The sequence below is a fragment of the Lycium barbarum genome, chromosome 9, assembly GCF_019175385.1.
Source record: "Lycium barbarum isolate Lr01 chromosome 9, ASM1917538v2, whole genome shotgun sequence".
NCBI classification, from domain to species: Eukaryota; Viridiplantae; Streptophyta; class Magnoliopsida; order Solanales; family Solanaceae; genus Lycium; species Lycium barbarum.
Window position 1 is genome coordinate 125,112,966 of NC_083345.1, and position 18,845 is coordinate 125,131,810.

The following is an 18,845-nucleotide window of genomic DNA, read 5'->3' on the forward strand; positions in this document are numbered from 1 at the left end:
GTTCTTTACGAATACTTAAATTTGTTCATTAATAATTAATCAAAAGTTAGTCAAAATGGCAACATTCATACAAAAAAAAAAAAAAAACTTTATTAAATTGCATCATTCATAACCTTGAGTAGATGAAAATACTTAACATACTAATATTCTTCAAAATATGATTGGACAGTTCGGTGTTGGTTTCTACTCCTCCTATCTTGTGGCTGAGAAAGTCGTGGTGACGACCAAGCACAATGACGATGAGCAGTATGTGTGGGAGTCACAGGCTGGTGAACCGTCCACCGTCACTCGCAATATCAATGGAAAGCCACTTGGGAGAGGTACCAAGATAGATCAGGTACCTATATGCGACAGCATTTTTTATTTTTTTTGTTGTTTCTGGTGTAAATGCTGATTCTTCCTATAGCTTTTCGCGTCGTAGAGGGACCTATATGCTTAACATGTACTACTCGTTATATAGGAAAATTTCCAGTTGGTCACGATTGAATTTGAATCAATATAAAGCTTAGTAGATAGTGAGTCTTGGTTCTGAATAGTCCATGAAATTTGTTGGCTTTTGGTGTGTTGAGATCATTTTTCTCAAGCAAATATGTGTTTTTGTACTTTATGCAGGTGGAATATTTGGAAGAGAGGAGAATAAAGGATCTTGTGAAGAAACACTCCGAGTTCATTAGCTATCCGATTTACCTATGGACCGAGAAGACAACTGAGAAGGAGGTAAGTGATGATGAAGACAAGGAAGGCAAAAAGGAAGAAGAAGGCGACCTAGAAGTGGTGGACAAGGATAAAGAGAAGGACAAAAAGAAGGAGAAGATTAAGGCAGTGACTCACGAATGGGAGCTAATCAACAAGCAAAAAGCCCCATTTGGCTCCGCAAGCCCGAAGAAGTTACTGAAGAAGAGTATTGCTCTTTCTACAAGAGCCTAACGAACGATTGGGAGGACCCGTTGCACTGGAAACATTTCTCCGTCGAGGGTCAGCTCGAGTTCAGGGCGATCCTTTTTGTTCCGAAGCGAGCTCCTTTTGATCTTTTTGATACGAGGAAGACGCTCAACAACATTAAGCTCTATGTCAGGAGAGTCTTTATCATGGACAACTGCGAAGAACTCATGCCCGAGTACCTCGGATTCGTCAAGGGCGTGGTGGATTCTCATGATCTGCCGCTTAACATTTCGCGCGAGATGCTTCAACAGAGCAAGATCTTGAAAGTCATAAGGAAGAATCTCGTGAAGAAGTGCATCGAGATGTTCTTTGAAATCTCCGAGAACAAAGAGGATTACAACAAACTTTATGAGGCATTCTCCAAGAACATCAAGCTAGGCATCCATGAAGACAGCCAAAACAGAGCTAAATTTGCTGATCTCCTCCGGTTCCCTCGACAAAGAGAGGAGATGAAATGACTAGCTTGAAGGACTACGTCACGAGGATGAAAGAGGGACAAAAGGATATCTACTACATCGCGGGCGAAAGCAAGAAAGCAGTTGAAAACTCTCCATTCCTCGAAAAGCTCAAGAAAAGAGGATACGAGGTCCTCTTCGTGGTCGATGCAATCGACGAGTACATGGTCTGGCAATTGAAAGAATATGACGCGAAGAAACTTGTATCCGCCCACGAAAGAAGGGTTGAAACTGGAAGAGACGGAAGAAGAGAAGCAGAAAAAGGAAGGAAAAAAGAAGTCCTTTGAGAACTTATGCAAAGTCATCAAAGACATTCTTGGAGACAAGGTAGAAAAAGTGGTTGTTTCTGATAGAATTGTGGATTCTCCTTGTGTCTCAGTGACCGGAGAGTACGGCTGGACGGCTAACATGGAGAGGATTATGAAAGCACAGGTAAAGGAAAATATTCATTCAAAATCTCAAAAAGAAAAAAAAATTAAAAAAAAAATTACTACTTTCTCTACTGTTGGGTTTAATGATAAGTTGAATGGGAAATGGAGGGAAAAAAAAAGTGGAGGGAAAAAAAAATGAGTTGTTCCCTCTTGCTTTATGAAATAAGCATTTGTCCCTCATAGGTGGTGGAAAGAAAAGTTCTCCTACTTAAAAGTAGAAAGCACTCCTTTGTGTTGCTAAAGGGTCAAGAAGAGGGTCTCCCCTCGTGCCGTCGTCGTCCTTCGGCTTCGGATTTGGATTTTTGACCAAATTTCCTTTAATTTTAATTAATTAATTAATTGAAAATCCTGACCCGTGACCCGACCCGTTTCTTTCTTTCCCGGATTAGGTTGCAACCTTTTCTGAAAAGTTGCAAACCTTTTCCCAAACAGGCTATATATTTCTGTTGATCCTCAGAATTGTTCCTTACGAAAAATTTCTGATATTCATATTCTTCTTTCTGCACTTCTTAAAAATCTCGTGTGATATACTACCTTCGAGTGGTTCGCAGTCACCTTAATTTGTTGTACCGCTATTTTGGTGAGTAAATCGTTCTATCCTGGGAGGAAAGATTCCAAAATCTCGGATACATTGAGGGGGATAATTTCCTTAAGGACACACTGTGCATTCAGTGGGCTCGATTTTTGTTCTTACATATTTTCCAGACACTGTTCTTAGTTTTCCAGTTTCTGTTTTATATTTCCAGAAATTATTGTTACTGGTTTAACGTTTTTTTTCAATACAGATTAATAACAATCTTATAACATCTACTTTATCTCTGCTACTTTTCTACTACATGAAAATAACTAGTAACACCCCTAAGTATAATATCGCAAAACCTAATTTAGCTAGGAACTAGAAAACCTATTCCTATATTATTTTGACTGCATATCCTATTTAGATATGAAATCTAAACCAATTTGGTTTCCTACTCTAAGTTTGAATTATTCTTTCAACAACAGGCGTTACGGGACAGCAGCATGAGCGAATATATGTCGACTTGTCGAGCAAGAAGACGGTGGAGGTCAATCTGGACAATGGCTTAATGGAGGAGCTGAGAAAGAGAGCTGAGGTTGACAAGAATGATAAGTCTGTTAAGGATTTGGTACTACTTCTCTATGAAACTGCACTGTTGACATCCGGTTTCAGCCTTGATGATCCGAATATGTTTGCAGGAAGGATTTATAGGATGTTGAAGTTGGGACTTAGTACCGAGGAAGATGATGAGGTTGGTGGATATGATGATGAAATGCCTGCACTAGAAGAAGAAGAGGGTAATGAAGAGAGTAAGATGGAGAAAGTTGGCTGAAGAAATTTAACATCAACTGGTAGAAGTATGTTTAGGTATATATTATTTTAGGTTGGCTAGTTGGTTTTTGTGGGTTTCTATTTAACTGTTTGCGTTTTCTTTTCTGTTAGCTCTGTTATTCATACTTGCATCAGTATAGGCTACCTATATCATAGCTCCTCTGATAGCGGTATTTTCCCGGATTCTGTGTGAATGTAGAAGTATTTCGTGTATCTGGGTTTTTATTTAGCTGTTTGCCTTTTCTTTTTCTCTTTTTTCCTTTTTTTTTTTCTTTGTTTTTGGTTGGCTCTGTTGCCCAGTGCGGTATTTCCTCAAATTCCGTGTGAACGCAGAATGCTTTGTGTATCTGGCTGTTTTTCATGTGTCTGATGTAGCTTTTGGCTGTCAAACTCCCCATCCATTTTCTGTCCATTCTTTCATATTTATCATTTGACTCGAATTTTTTTAAAACATTTTATTTTATTCTGAATTCTGGTGAACCACAAAATCCAAGAAAAATAGTTGAGTTCGGGAAGTAACAAATATCTCAATCTAAATGGAGAGTGCAGCTGAAGTGACTATAACATCACATCTTTTGGGAGGAAAATTAACTTTGTCAAGTCATAAACTTATAGAAGCTTCAGAGAGTTTCAAGTTTCGTGTTTAGTTAATTATCGTTATGAAGGGATTATCTAACGTGAGTTTTTGTTATCGTACAATTGATTCCTTTTGCGGAGAGTAGATGATGTTAAAGGCTGGTCTGTTTTGTTTCAGATCGATGCCTATGTTTGGTTAAAGATCAAATTAGGTACAAAGGGTGTCGCCTAATAGTCGATGGAGTTGAAACAAAGACGATATAAACTAGGTTTCACAGTTCATCTTAGACAGAAAACATATATGATTTTCTTCACCTACACTTGTGGCCTTGTGTGGATGCACGATATCGGGTGAAATAGTCTAATTGTATACAACCTGACTTGGTCGATCACAGACAAGATATTGCAATCAAAGAAAACATAGGTATTTACAAAGCAACCTGTAAGTTGAGGCACCCATATGTCTCCCTTGTCAAAGTTGACGTCTTAACCTGACTTCGTCAGCTCAATTGCTTTTTAAAGCGGTAGCTCATCGAGAGCTAGACGCTTACCTTATTATTATGAAATGAATTGTTTGCTGGCTAGCTCGTGCAATCAAGGAAAAATGTATTCACTTACTTTTTTCAAAAAGTAAACTATCTTAGTAAGCTAGCATTGACAATGGGGTCCCGAAGGCCTCCAAAAAAAGCGATAGAGCAAGAAAAAAAGGCTCAAAACATCACGGACCGCACACAAAAGAAGAGAGAGGATAGCAATTAAGGCCGAAGCAGCAAGGAAACAAGTCCAAAACCGATATATATTTTGGATAACGATAGTCATGCCAGCCTGCACGCACCTCAACTAATCCACTGGGTAGCTCCCATCAGAATTCTATGGATTCGTAGTATGAGTTAAGGCCTTTTCTTTCTCATCAACAAAGTATACTCTTGACAGTATCAAACGCCTTCACTTTGACACTACTGTTATATCCACTCTTCCTGTTTTTAATAATATTCAACATTTTATTTTTCATGTTCAAGGGAGAGGGACGATAATAAAACCAGAGCGCACGACTTTAACGGACAAGTTCTGACTAATGAAACCAACTTCAAGAATTGACATATGTTTCTATTAATGGACTCAAGATCTAACTAAAGGTTTTCCATCAGCAAGTATCTAAGCAATTTAACTTTTAACACTAGCGGACAGGGTACCGAAAATCACTCTGTGCCTTCAAGGTCTTCGGTTACCAAGCCCGTAAGGAGTAGAGGATCTGATTCGTCGAACCTATTTACCTTCCTGTTTCAAGAATACGAAGCACTGTTCAGCCGTAGACAGCAATATTTGCACACATGTTATCAAAAATAAAAACATGATCAGATCGAACAACTATAAAAGAGAAATCTAGAAATTATGATCTACACTGTGCAGGCAAATACTTATTTAATGGAAGAATGCATTTCTTGCTACTTTATAAAGGCAGCAAGAGTATGTACAACTTTGGACGATTTGGAAAGCAACAAGAGTTACAATTGCTGTGAAGCTGAAAGTGACTGTTCCATTAAGGAAATAGTTTCGGTGTAACCAAGCTGCAGGTTTCAAGTTCGATTCAGACAATTATTCAATCTTCACCCGTTGTGTAAATTAAACAACACTATAATGAAAGCAATTCCAAGTAATTCTACAGCAAATTCATTTTAAGTAAAAATCCATTGTAGCTCAGCCAAATGAGTCCTTACTTTTCACTGGTAAATGTTGCGTTAAGCGCCATATCAAACTGTAGCAATTCCCTATTAGTGGAAGCTTGTTACTAATCATAACACTGACATGGCAAAACACGAGATGCTTTGTGCACCGGGCTGCCCACTGACATGGAAAAACACCGTCTGACTATCCCAGAATATAGACTTGTTTGGCAAAGCTTCCAAAATCTGCTTATTTTGAAAAGTTTTTTTTTGTCGGACATACTTTTTGAAAAAGTTTTGGAGAGTAGCAATTTGTGTTTCGCTAATCAAATTTGAAAAACACTTGTGCCAATGTTAAAGTAGCGCTTTGTGCTTGGACAATGTTCTAAAAGTGCCTCTGGGGAAAATTATTTTTTTAGCTCCTGAAAACAGCTTCTGCTACTACTCAAAGGCACTTATTTTTCCTAAAAGATTGGCCAAATACCTCATCTTTCTAAAATAAGCCCTTTTGACTTCTCAATAGCTTGGACAGACAGGCTATAAGACAAAAGTGTCGGTCTTGATCAGTTATATGCCAATCCATTCTCACACCCCTTTCCCAAGGAAAATGAAGAAACAAGCAAAGATGTTTATAGATGGTCCGTAAGATATGCCAGCGTCAAATAATTAAGCATCATACACAGGGTAACGTTTATGTATTAATTAATATACAAGCAATGCATCCATTTCTTTAATATCATTAAAATAGTTTCATAACCATAGATCTTTCTACATAAGAAATTAGGGAAGGAAAGTGTAACATCCGGGAATACAAAGAATCTGGACGAGACAAGAATCACATTTTACTAGTCAACATATGAATGATAACGCTACTTTAGAAGAAATTTATTTTCAATATACATTCATCAGAGAAGAGTTTAGTAAACTTACCCGCATGTTTTCTTATTGTGACCTAGGCCCTTACACCTGCTACACTGCATCTGCCGTTTAACAATGTCAAAAGCGTCGACCTTTTTCATCTTTGGTCTGCCAGGTGGGCGTTTGGATGGTGGGGGAGTAATAATAACTGCCGCATCGACTTCACCATTTGCTGGGCTTTCCAGATTAGGGACGGGGTTAATTGATTCAACATATGTTACATGGTAACTCTCGGTTGTGAAGTATCTGGAACAATAATCATATGGACTCCTTCCTATCAATTCGAGAACAGCAATAGCATGGCAGCAAGGCATCCCGTTTAATTGCCAACCTTTGCAACTACAATCCCATTGATCAATATCAACAACGTCAACAGACTCGCCACGAACTTCGAACGTGCTCCCATGTGAGGGTAATACTTGAAGTGACCTCGCTTTTGAGGTTTCGCTCTGAAGCTTTTCTTCCATCAATGGTGTCAATCTCGTAGCCCACTGATCGGACTCAACACGCCTAGTATAGATCAATTCCATTATCTTTCCTCGTAATACGTCAACCATTTGTGTTATCGGCAGCTCATTCACCTCCATCACCCAATCATAAAAAAGCTGCCCGAAATTGGATGTCAATAAACCATACCTTGCTCCACCGAAAAGAGCATTCGCCCAATGGTCGGGCTCACTTCCAGTGACCCAATCGTATGCATCGGGAGAGATTGCTCGTATATTCTCAGCACAGCGCTCAAAACTCTCGAGTGTCGGGGCGCAAGCAGCAGTATATAAATCTTGGATCATAAGACGTCTAGCTTCATGAGAAAACTGTCCTTGCAAGTCGTTATTCAGTTTTTCCGCAAGATAGCGCAGGCAATAACCGTGGTGACACTCTTCATTAAATATATCATGCAACGACTCTCTTATGCCCCTTTGGAAATCACACACAAATGTTATTGGACAGGACATTTGGACAGCAGATTTAAGTTCCGAAAGAAACCAATGCCAGTTGTCGTTTGTCTCTTCATCTACAACCGCAAAGGCTAAAGGAAAGACACCATCATTCCCATCCACACCAACGGCAGCCAATAATGTTCCTTGATATTTTGCATAGAGAAGCGTGCTGTCAAGGAATAGAAGAGGGCGGCAACCTTGTCGAAAACCAGATATCGAGGCATGAAACGAGATAAATAAACGATGGAAGCTCGAGTCCTCCTTTGCGGAAACTATAGCAACACTACCAGGATTAGTTTCTTTAATTTTCTCACACAATAAAGGTAACTGACTATATGCCTCTCTGTAAGAACCTTGAAGCTGCTCTCTTGCCTTCTCTTTCGCACGTCTTGCCTGAGAATAGTTCAACTGAATGCCATATTCACGCTCGATATCATTTGCGATATCCTTAGGCTTGTAATTAGGAGCAACCTTCAACTTTTCCTTTATTATATTTCCCATCCAACCCCTTGTGGACCGGTATCCAGCTTTTACTGCAGCTCCATCACATGTATGCTTTGAGTTCATCGTCTTAATACATATTAGCTCGGTGGTAGGCAACTTTGATGCGTATATCGACCAAGCACAACCTTCTGACTTGCATTTAGCAGTTACTCTGCGACTTTCATTTTTCTTGTATTTATAAGTGAATCCATGGGCAATTGAATATTTATGTAAAGCTTCACGGAATTCGGAAAAGCTGTTAAATCTTTGCCCCACGCCAGTAATGGCATTCTCCCACTGCATAGCTGCTCTGCGATGCTTCTCATCATTGCTACTCGGATAAACACCTACGGGACTAGTATCAACGGGTGATTGAAACAGATCATCAGGATGGATCATATCCACAGGGATAGCAGGAGTATGTGCAGGCTCTGATATGTTGGTCCTGCTCGACCTTCAGAGTTAAACAAGTTAAAAAAGATATTTAGGTCATCAACAAACAAATGTAACAAAACAAGCGCTCACTGGAACGCATTGCATAGCAAAACCCACTACAATCCGAACGAAAGAAACTTATAGCCTGTCTGGCCAAGCTTCTCCAAGGCCAAAAGTGTTTTCTTTTTAAAGTTGAGGTGTTTGGCCAAGCTTTCAGGAGAAGAAAAGTGCTTTTGAGTAGAAGCAAAAGTTGTCTTTGAGAAACTGAAAAAAAGAAGCTTCTCCCTAAAAGTACTTTTATTAAAAGCTCTTTGAGAAAATACACTTAGGGGTCGTTTGAAGGATGTATAAAAATAGTACTGAATAGGATGTCCTAGTAATGTTGGGATTAACTATACTGGCATTATTTTTTATCGACTGTTTGGTTTGTTGTATTAAAACATGCATTGCATAATTCCTAAATAGACTAAATAAGGTGTATTAGAATAGGAATAGTACTGGTAATGTCAGTGTCATGGTTTAATATGTATAAGCATAGTACTGAATACGGTGTATAACTAACAGGTATTAATTATTCATAGGTTGAAAACACTACCAAACAAGGGATTAAATAATACCAACGCTAATACTAGTATTATTTTCTCCAATACCTCCTACCAAACGACCCCTTAGAAGCACTTTTTAAAAGCTTGGCCAAACACTTATTGGTGCTCAAAAGTGTTTTTCAAATTAATTAGCCGAACACAAATTGCTTCTCACCAAAAGTACTTTTGAAAAGCACTTTTCAAAGTAAGATGGTTTTAGAAGTATCGCGAAACAGGTTATAAGATTCAAAGAAATACTCAAGGTGTGACATATGCATGAGGAAACAAAAGAAGCAAACAGAACAGAATCTCTAAATAGAAATAGTAAATACCTACTGGCAGACACATTCGGAGTACTTCGAGCAACAACTTCTTCTACAATTATAAACACCTCTACTTGTTCAGAATCCTTGAAGAAGTTGATCATACGCTTGAGGTCCTTATCTTTAGATATTGTAATGAGAGTCTTCTTATTCCCAGGGAGAAAATACTTTATCGTCATTCCATTGGTCCCACACTCAAAGTTTTCTGCTACTTCTTTCTTAAAATCGTTCAGAAGTGTCTGGTTATCGAGGTCTAGTGCATATGCTTCCCCGCCAACATATGTCAAAGACCCGTCTTCATTGTTGGTAACAAATTCTCCTCCAGATTGACAAATGGCAATTATTTTCTTGGAGGCCATCACTTAGGTCGGCATAAAAACTTCAACCAAATAAATTGCACCAGCTAAACAAACATATATTGGTCATACAACCCAAAAAAAAAGATATTGCAACTGCAAAAGAAAATATTCGAATTCAATTAATAAAGTTGAATTATATTGGAATATTGAGAAGCAAGAGGCAAGTAACCATAGGCATAATCAAACAGAAAAGTTTAAAGCTACAAGAAAAAAAAATCTTGCTATGCAGGGCAGATAATAGAATGCACCAGCAAAGTAAATCAATGGGACCATGAAAATAAGCTACATTCCCAATTTAACAAATAAAGTTTTAACTCTTGGAACATTAAAAAGCAATAATCAAGTCATCAAATGAACAAGCAAGCTAAAATGAAAAAGAAAATTTGTCTAATGGACCATGAAAATTAAGCTACATTCCCAATTTAACAAATAAAGTTTAACTCTTTGGACTGTTAAGAAGGTAATAATCAAGTCACCAAAAGCATAATGAAGCTAAAAGCAAGAACCCCACAAGAAAATTTGTTTAATGAGGACCATGAAACTCAAGCTACATTCCCAATCTAACAAATACAGTTGAAGTCTTTGGAACATTAAGAAGCAATAATCCAGTAAACACAAGCATAATTAAAACAAGGACAGTTTATCGCCAAAAAAAAAAATCTAATCAAACTATACTTAATCAAGACTACATATCAACATAAAAACAACTTATTCTGAAACATGAAAGAGATTATGGAAAAAATAACAACAAGGGTTCATGAAAAATCAAGCTACATTCCCAATTTAACAAACAAAGTTGAAATCTTTGGAGTATGAAGAAGCCATAATCAAGTCATCAAAAGCATAATTAAGCTAAAAACAAAAACCCCAGAAGAAAAATTGTTTAATGGGACCATGAAAATCAAGCTACATTTCCAATTTAACACATAAAGTTGAAGTCTTTAGCCTATTAAGCAGCACTAATTATAAACACAGGCATAATCAAACAAGCAAAGTTCAAGGCCAAAAAAAACCCTAATTAAATAACACTCAATCAAGAATACATATCAACATAAAAACAACTTATTCTAAATCATGAAAGAGACTAGTGAAAAAAACAACAATATGGGTTCATAAATTCAAGCTACATTCCCAATTGAACAAATAAAGTTGAAGTCTTTGGAATGTTAAGAAGCGATAACCAAGTCACCAAATGCATACAACAACAACTACGCGTCAGTCTCAAACAAGTTGGGTCGGCTATATGAATCCCTAATTATTCATTTAAGCTAAAAACAAAAACCCCAGAAGAAAATCTGCTTAATAGGACCATGAAAATCAAGCTACATTCCCAATTGAACACATAAAGTTGAAGTCTTTGGAATGTTAAGAAGGTACAATCAAGTCACCAAAAGCATAATTAAGCTAAAAACAAAAACCCCAGAAGATAATTTGCTAAATGAACCATGAAAATCAAGTTACATTTCCAATTTAACACATAAAGTTGAAATCTTTGGTCTATTAAGCAGCACTAATCACAAACATAGGAATAATCAAACAGGGAAAGTTCAAAGCCAAAAACAAAACAGAAAACCCTAATCAAATAACACTCAAACAAGAACACTTATCAACATAAAAATAACTTATGCTAAAACAATAACAGAGACCAGTGAACAAAACAACAACATGGGTTCATGAAAAATCAAGCTACATTCCCCATTTCTCAAATAAAGTTTTAGTCTTTGAAATTTTAGGGATAATCAAGTCACCAAAAGCATAATTAAGCTAAAAACAAAAATCCCATGCATAAAATCAAGCTACATTTCTAAATTTAACAATTAAATTTTAAATCTTTAGAATATTAAGAAGCAATAATCAAGTAACCACAGACATAAAACAAAAACAAAAAAACCTAATCAAATAACACTTAATCAAGAACACAAATCAACATAAAAGACAACTTATTCTATAACATGAAAGAGACTAGTGAAAAAAACAACAACAAGGGGTTCATGAAAATCAAGATACATATAAAGTTTAAGTCTTTGGTATGATAAGAAGGGATAATCAAGTCACCAAAACCATAATTAAAATTAAACTTAAAACAGAAACCCCTTTAGAAAATTTGCTTAATGGGACCATGAAAATCTAGCTACATTCCCAATTTAACACATGAAGTTTAATTCTTTGGAATATTAAGAAGCACTAATCAAGTAACCACAGGCATAAAACCAAAAAACCCCTAATAAAATAACACTTAATCAAGAACACATATCAACATAAAAACAACTTATTCTAAAACATGAAAGAGACTATTGAAAAAAACAACAACATGGGTTCATGAAAATCAAACTACATTCCCCATTTCTCAAATAAAGTTTAAGTCTTTGGAATGTTAAGAAGGGATAATCAAGTTACCAAAAGTCCTTTTGCAGTAATATTCAGCTATCGCGTAGTTTTCTATTCCTTAATGTTTATTACCATCTATTACCACTAGTAGTTTGTATCTTGTTATTTTGCTTTCTTTTTTTCTAACATTACTGTGTCAGGTACCTTTTCTGAGCCGAAGGTCTCCCAGAAACAGCCTTCCTACCCAACAAAGGTAGGGATAAGGTCTGCGTACATCCTACCTTCCCCAAACCCCACGTGTGGGATCATACAGGGGTTGTTGTTGTTGTAATCAAGTTACCAAAAGCATAATTAAGCTGAAAACAAAAACCCCAGAAGAAAATTTGCTAAATGGACCATGAATTTCACAAGCTATGTTGTTGTTATTGGACCAAGAATTTCAAGCTACATTTCCAATTTAACACATAAAGTTCAAGTCTTTGGAACATTAAGAAGCAATAATCCAGTAAACAGAAGCATAATTAAAACAAGGACAGTTTAAAGCCAACAAAAAAAACCCTAAACAAATTATACTTAATCAAGAACACATATCAGAGACTAGTGAAAAAAGCAACAGCATGGGTTCATGAAAATCAAGCTACATTGTCCATTTCTCAAATAAGTTTAAGTCTTTGGTATGTTAAGAAGGGATAATCAAGTCACCAAAAGCATAATTAAGCTAAAAACAAAAACCCCAGGCATAAAATCAAGCCACATTTCTAAATTTAACAATTAAAGTTTAATACTTTAGAATATTAAGAAGCAATAATCAAGTAACCACAGGCATAAAAAAATAAAAATAAAAAGTTATCAAATAACACATATCAACATAAAAACAACTTATTCTAAAACAATAACAGAGACTATTGAATAACAAAAAAAACAATATGGGTTCATGAAAATCAAGTTTAACACATAAAGTTTAAGTCTTTGGTATGTTAAGAAGGGATAATCAAGTCACCAATAGCATAATCAAGCAAAAAAACAAAACCCCAGGCATAAAATCAAGCTACATTTCTAAAATTAACAATTAAAATTGAAGTCTTTAGAATATTAAGAAGCATTAATCAAGTAACCACAAGCATAAAACCAAAAAAAAAAAAAAAAAACACTAAACAAATAAGTAACACTTAATCAAGAACACCCATGAAGATAAAAATATTAACTTATTTTATAACAATAAGAGAGACTAGTGAAAAAAACAACAACATGGGGTTCATCACCTAAGTTCTTGGTCAACGTTAATTCAAGAAAACATCATAGGACATTTTGTATTTTATTTTTTTTCAAGAATTGGGATTAAAAAAATGAAATTAGTAAATTTAAAATGATAAATACTAAGTGGGATTTTAGTTTTTTTTTTTTTTTTACCTGTTATTGTTATTTCAAGAACAGATAGGAGAGATTTGCATAAAATTCAATTCTTGGAGATGTGAATGGCGTCTACTTTGGCACTTGAGGTTGAGAGAGATGAACGTAATTAACCCTAAAAAGATTATATTTGACCACTTTAGCCCTCAAAAGTTTGAAGAAAATGTCAAACTTCACCCTCAACCATACATGCCAAACATCTCTTCCCCTCTTTGTTTATTGGTTAACTTCTTGTCTCATTAAAATATGGAATAATAGCATATTTGGTCCCTACATTATTGGTAAATTCTATTTTTGGTCCTTGAATATTTGACTATTTATAAAATTGTATTACTGTCAAATATGGAGTAACAATGCATATTTACCATGATGCATGAGTAACTAAGTGATGGAACGGTTAATAATTATGGTAAATTTGTGAATATTCATAAGCAAGGGATTAAAAGTGCACAATTCATTCAGTTGAAGGTTCAATATGCTTAGTCAAATCACAAGGACTAATAAAAATTTATGAATTATTATGGGACAAAAAATGATATTAAGTTTTAATGGTTGTTCACTATAAGAATGTTATATTATGACAAAACTTCTTACGATTATTATCATGTTATGTGACATAGTAAGACTATTATACATGTAAGTAAAGATGGACATCTAACATCGCACGTTTATAGTGCATTTTGGGCGTCTTTGAAAAAGGGAATATTTCAAGATTCTTGTGGAATGCTCGTTAGGTCTCACCTTCTTATTTATTATTAACATTAATTTCACGATTAACCAGTAAATTCTAATCTGATTATAAATAAATAATTACGACGAATCGTCAGAGGAACTATTCTATATGTAATCTTCAGAATGTAGCTCTGATTCCACCCTAATAAAAGCCAAAATCTCGAGAAAACGTATTTAGGAGAGTTTGAGGATTTCAAGTTACCTTTATGGCCAGTTAGATAAACTCTTATATACACATTTCGCATATCAATATTTGAAGGACACAAATTTTTTCTCCTTGACTTCCTTTTTAGAATCTTAAGAAGCTCGAGCGCTGAAAATGTAAAAATAAAATAAAAAAAAATCTTCGTGTGAAGCAATTTCACTTTAGTGGCCTATATATATACCAAGAATCTAAATTGATCGAACAAGTAAATATCAAATCCTAAATGATTATATCAGTGAAGAAAGACTTACTTGAATCAACACTCAGTAATGATACATCAACTCTTGATAAAGGTAAGATACAAATCAGCTTCTAAAGATGCACTCTAAGCTAGAATTTTTTTTTGGAATTTTTACTCATTATAGCTTCTTTTAAAACCTAATTATTAATATTAACTATCCTTTTATTTAATTATATTTAGTAGCTAATTAACTTTTCTAAATTACAAATGGTAGTGTTACATCCGACATTTTCGCTTATTCAAAAACATTCAAGATAAATTGACTTGTGATGAATAAGGCCACAATTGGACCTTACTTGGTATGCATGTGTAGGTTATGAATTCAATGGGGTGGAATTACGAAAGGTGGCCAAGGGCAAAATTGGAATTTTGGAAACTTGTTCCATGAATTACCATATGTAACCAACCATTTTGGGCTCAAAAAAAAAAAATAAGTGAAGTGAGGCCCAATTTTAAGAGGCCCATTCGGCCAAGACCAACCCAAGGCCCATGGAATTAATTAATTTCCATGTGCTAAATATATATCATCCATATCCTTTAGAACATTCAAGAAAAAAATCAAAGAGAAAGAGTAGAGAGCAAGAGAGAGCATTTCGGGTTTGGAGAGAAAAAAAAGAAAGAAAAGAAAGAAAATTTTTGGAGCCAATTCTTTGGTTTAAAAAGTTCATCTCTTGAGAGATTATTGCTAAGCACAAGATTCTCTACAAGTTGATATAAAGATTGTGGCAAGAAAACAATTTCATCTTCCAAGTGTAGAACTTGAAGAAAGGTAAGGATTTCATGCTTTTGTTGTGTTAAAAATGATGTATGTATGTTGTAGTATGTGTGAATGAATGAAAAATATGGAAATTTGGTGTGTTGGAATTTGGGGTGTGTGGCCGAAATGCATATATGTATATTGCATGTCTATGGTGACTTGAAACTATGTTGAAATCTAGTTGTAGTGTGGTAGGAATTGTATTAGAAATGAAAGTTGAATGAATTAAGGAAAGTTGAGAATTTTGAGGTGTGGCCGTGTGGTGTGTGTTGGTGTTGGAAGGTGAATTGAATCTTGTTAGCATGTTAATTGTGTTGTTATGGAAGATTGGTTATTAAGTTGTTGAAAGTTAGGAAGGGATTGGAAAAGTAGTGACTTGATGGAAAGTTGAATGTTTGTGAATTTTATGAATATCTTATGAATATTATGTGAACATGTTATGGATTCCTCCGATGTGTGTCGTAATGATTTTGATGGATAATGGATATGAAAATAATAAGTTTTGGTTGGAAATGTAAGCTTGAAACGAAAGATGATTCATCGTGTCGAAAGGTGGCTAATAATGCCATAGCGTATGATTTAGTGTTTATTGATGTTTGTTGTTGTTTGGATGTCTCCTCTGGGTTGTTGTGTTGCTAAATTGAGCCGAGCTAAGTCTCGGGGATGTCGTATATACAGAGGAAATGCTGCCAAAATTTCGGTAGGCAATTATGTGTAAAGTTAGAGTATTGAAAGAATGGAACTAACCAAATGGTAAACTTGACCATTTCCAGATTTTGGACGAAATTTGGATTGACGCCAAGCGAGCATAAGGCGCCATCAAGGTATGTGAAGCACTTCTCTACGTTCCTAGGCATGTTCTGGATGTGGTAGGCTCGGCCGCGAGCCTTAAGTCCGACTCCGCTCCCTGGAATTCGAGACGGAAAACCGCTCCAATTCCTTCAATTCAAATGAACCTATTTTCTTACAAATTGCCCTTAAAGTGAGATTTTGCACAAAATTTCCCCAAACGGAGTCGGAACACTTCCGATTGAGTATGGGTGACCTCATAAGGTCAACTATCAATAATTTACGTATGTAGCCTCGGGTTGGTCCGAGGTGGGCCCACAAGGCCCGATACTTCCGGTACGATTTTAAAATACATCTGTTTTGGTTCGATTTTCTCCAAAAACTTCTGAACTATTATTTTATGTATATTATGGCTATTTTTGTGTAATTTATACATTATGATCTCTGAACATCTGAGAATCCCATTCTGGTAATAATCTGTCGTGCCTTCCCAACTAGGATATAGGCGCGTGCTATGCATACTATCTGGATATTCTGATTTTGGCTCGCCGTTTGGCACCCTTCAGTTTGATTGAGTCTGTATGTTGAGTCTGTAGGTAGGTGGTTTCTCATTTATCGGTTCGTGTCTGTCTCAATGCATTCTTTCACTGCGACCCGGGCCAGGTTCTGTTATCGTGCATATTTCTCTGCATTGTTCACCGCGTCCCTCGGCGTACGGGCCGGGATCTGTATGTCTATATGATCTGTGTATGGGGATGGCGGCCAGGATGGCATATGATCTGATTTGATTCTGTCTGTCCACCGCGTCCCGTACTAAGAGGGCCGGGTTCTGTTACCGCGCCCCCAGACAGGGCCGGGATCTGTATGAATATATGTGTGTGCCATCTGTATTTATAAAGCACACGCCTCTGTATGATTTTGTATGACTCTGTGCTACTCTGCATGCATAATTCTGTCCGACATACTACTGTCTGTCCGTCTGTGGTACGACTATTTCTGTATGTCCGTATGGCTTCTGCTTCTGTATGTCCGTATGAATTAAGATTCTGCTCGTCTGTCCGCATTATGATTCCGTCTGTCTGCCCGAACTATAATTCTGTTCATTTGTGTGTGACCGATTCTGTGTGTCTGTCTAGATCATAACTCTGTCCGTCAGTTTGACTTATGATTCTGCCCGTTATATTTCTGTGACTCTAGTTCGGACTATGTTTATATCTGTTACGTTTTTGCTTTACATACTCGGTACATTTTCCGTACTGACCCCCGTTCTTCGGGGGCTACGCTACATGCCCGCAGGTACAGACGCGCCAAGTGATACGCCGCCAGCGTAGGTTTCCGACTCTGCTATCTGAAGAGCTCCCTTGACTCGGAGCATATCTTTTTGGTATATATCTTCTGTCTTCTGTGTACTCCGTATGTGTGTATATTCTGGGTACGGCGGGGCCCTGTCCCGCCATATGATTCTGTATGTCTGTAGAGGCCTGTAGATAGATGTGTGGGTTACGGGTTTCGTCTGTATGTTAGCCTTATCGGCTTACTTGTAAATGTCTGTGTGTTCAGGTATATATGTATATATACGTATGGTTGCGCGCGTGCCGTATTTGTATCGGCCTATTTCCGTACTTCTGTTTTGAAACGAAAAAAAAAAAAATCTGTATGGTTCGAATTCGATCAGGTAGGTATGTATGGGTACCCAGTTAGGGTACCAGTCGCGGCCCACGGGGTTTGGGTCGTGACAGGTAGCTATATCAAAAAATACATACCCAAACACATATATCTTTCTTTTTTCTCAATCACTACCCATTTCAAATTTTTCATTTCTCAAAACCCTAAAAAATCTATCTCCCCTTCTCTCAACCACCACCACCATGGCAGCACCGCCCCTCTCTCTTCTCCCTCTCCCTCTGTGCTCACTCCTCTCTCTCTCTCTCCGCCGCCCCTCTCTCTCTCTTTTCACTCTGCAGATCTGGCCGTGTGCATTGTTGGTGGCGGCGGTGATGGACTAATTTTGAGATGGCGGCGGATAAGATGACGTGGAGGTGGAGAGATTAGGGTTTTGTTGGTGATGGAAAGATTAGGGGTTTTTTGTGGTGGTGGTGTCTCAGATTTGGGTTTTTTATGGTGGTGGTGTCTCAGATTAGGATTTTGGTGGTGTTGGAGAGATTAGAGTTTTTTGGTGGTGGTAGTGTCTCAGACTTGGCCATGTGTATTTGTTAAAAGCCAAATACAAATACATTCAAAAATCTACATCTCACAAATACACTGTTTTTTAATGTATTTGTCTTTGTATTTTTTAGTGCATTTTGTTAATAGCCAAACACATTATTTTTTTTAATGTATTTGTCATGTATTTGAATTTTTTGGTCTTGTATCTGAATGTATATGTTGAAATCCATTCAAATAAATGAAAATTTGAATATATTTGTCTTCATAGTAGTTGGAATGTACACAATGTATTTGAAATACATCAAAAAAAGCCACTGAAATACATCAAAAAATAAATCAGTAAAATACATTAAAAAAATCACTGAAATACATAAAAAAAAAAGACACGGAAATACATTATGGCAAAAAAAAAAAATCACTAAAATACATCAAAAAAATATATATTAATATCTAATTTAATAGTTCCACCATTAAAGGCTAAAATCAAGGATCATGTTTTTTTTATTTTTTTACCTTGTTCTTATGTATTTGTTGGCAACAAATACACACGAAAACATACATTATTTTGCCAAAATGTAGCTACAAATGGTAATATTTAAAAGGATAGCTACAAATGGTAGGAAACTACAATAAGGTAGTCATTTGAGTAAGTTTGCCTTTTTTTTTTCTTCAAAATATCAGGGTTTAACTTCTATACACTAGTAATTAAAAAAATGTATACTATCATGTCATCTTAAAATTAATTATAGGTAATTATT

The 18,845-nt window shown here is 36.3% G+C and overlaps 1 protein-coding gene and 1 pseudogene across 4 annotated transcripts; one reads left to right on the forward strand and one right to left on the reverse strand.

Annotated features, from left to right (window-relative positions):
- The first annotated feature begins 389 nt into the window (after positions 1 to 389).
- LOC132608770 (heat shock protein 82-like) lies at positions 390 to 3,629 on the forward strand (annotated as a pseudogene).
- Positions 3,630 to 4,685: 1,056 nt separating this feature from the next.
- Positions 4,686 to 13,338, reverse strand: LOC132609908 (uncharacterized). 4 transcript variants are annotated; one of them, XM_060324112.1, is made up of 4 exons: positions 13,198 to 13,338; positions 9,110 to 9,552; positions 6,347 to 8,212; positions 4,686 to 5,030 (listed from the first exon to the last, which is right to left on the reverse strand). In XM_060324112.1, the coding sequence occupies exons 2-4, from the start codon at positions 9,457 to 9,459 to the stop codon at positions 4,952 to 4,954; spliced, it is 2,295 nt and encodes a 764-aa protein (XP_060180095.1). In that variant the 5' UTR covers positions 9,460 to 9,552; positions 13,198 to 13,338; the 3' UTR covers positions 4,686 to 4,951. The 4 variants fall into 4 exon arrangements, with proteins under 4 accessions (XP_060180095.1, XP_060180098.1, XP_060180097.1 ...); XM_060324115.1 differs by having other exon boundaries at positions 4,686 to 5,051; XM_060324114.1 differs by having other exon boundaries at positions 9,110 to 9,503; positions 13,198 to 13,327.
- Between the last annotated feature and the right edge of the window lie 5,507 nt (positions 13,339 to 18,845).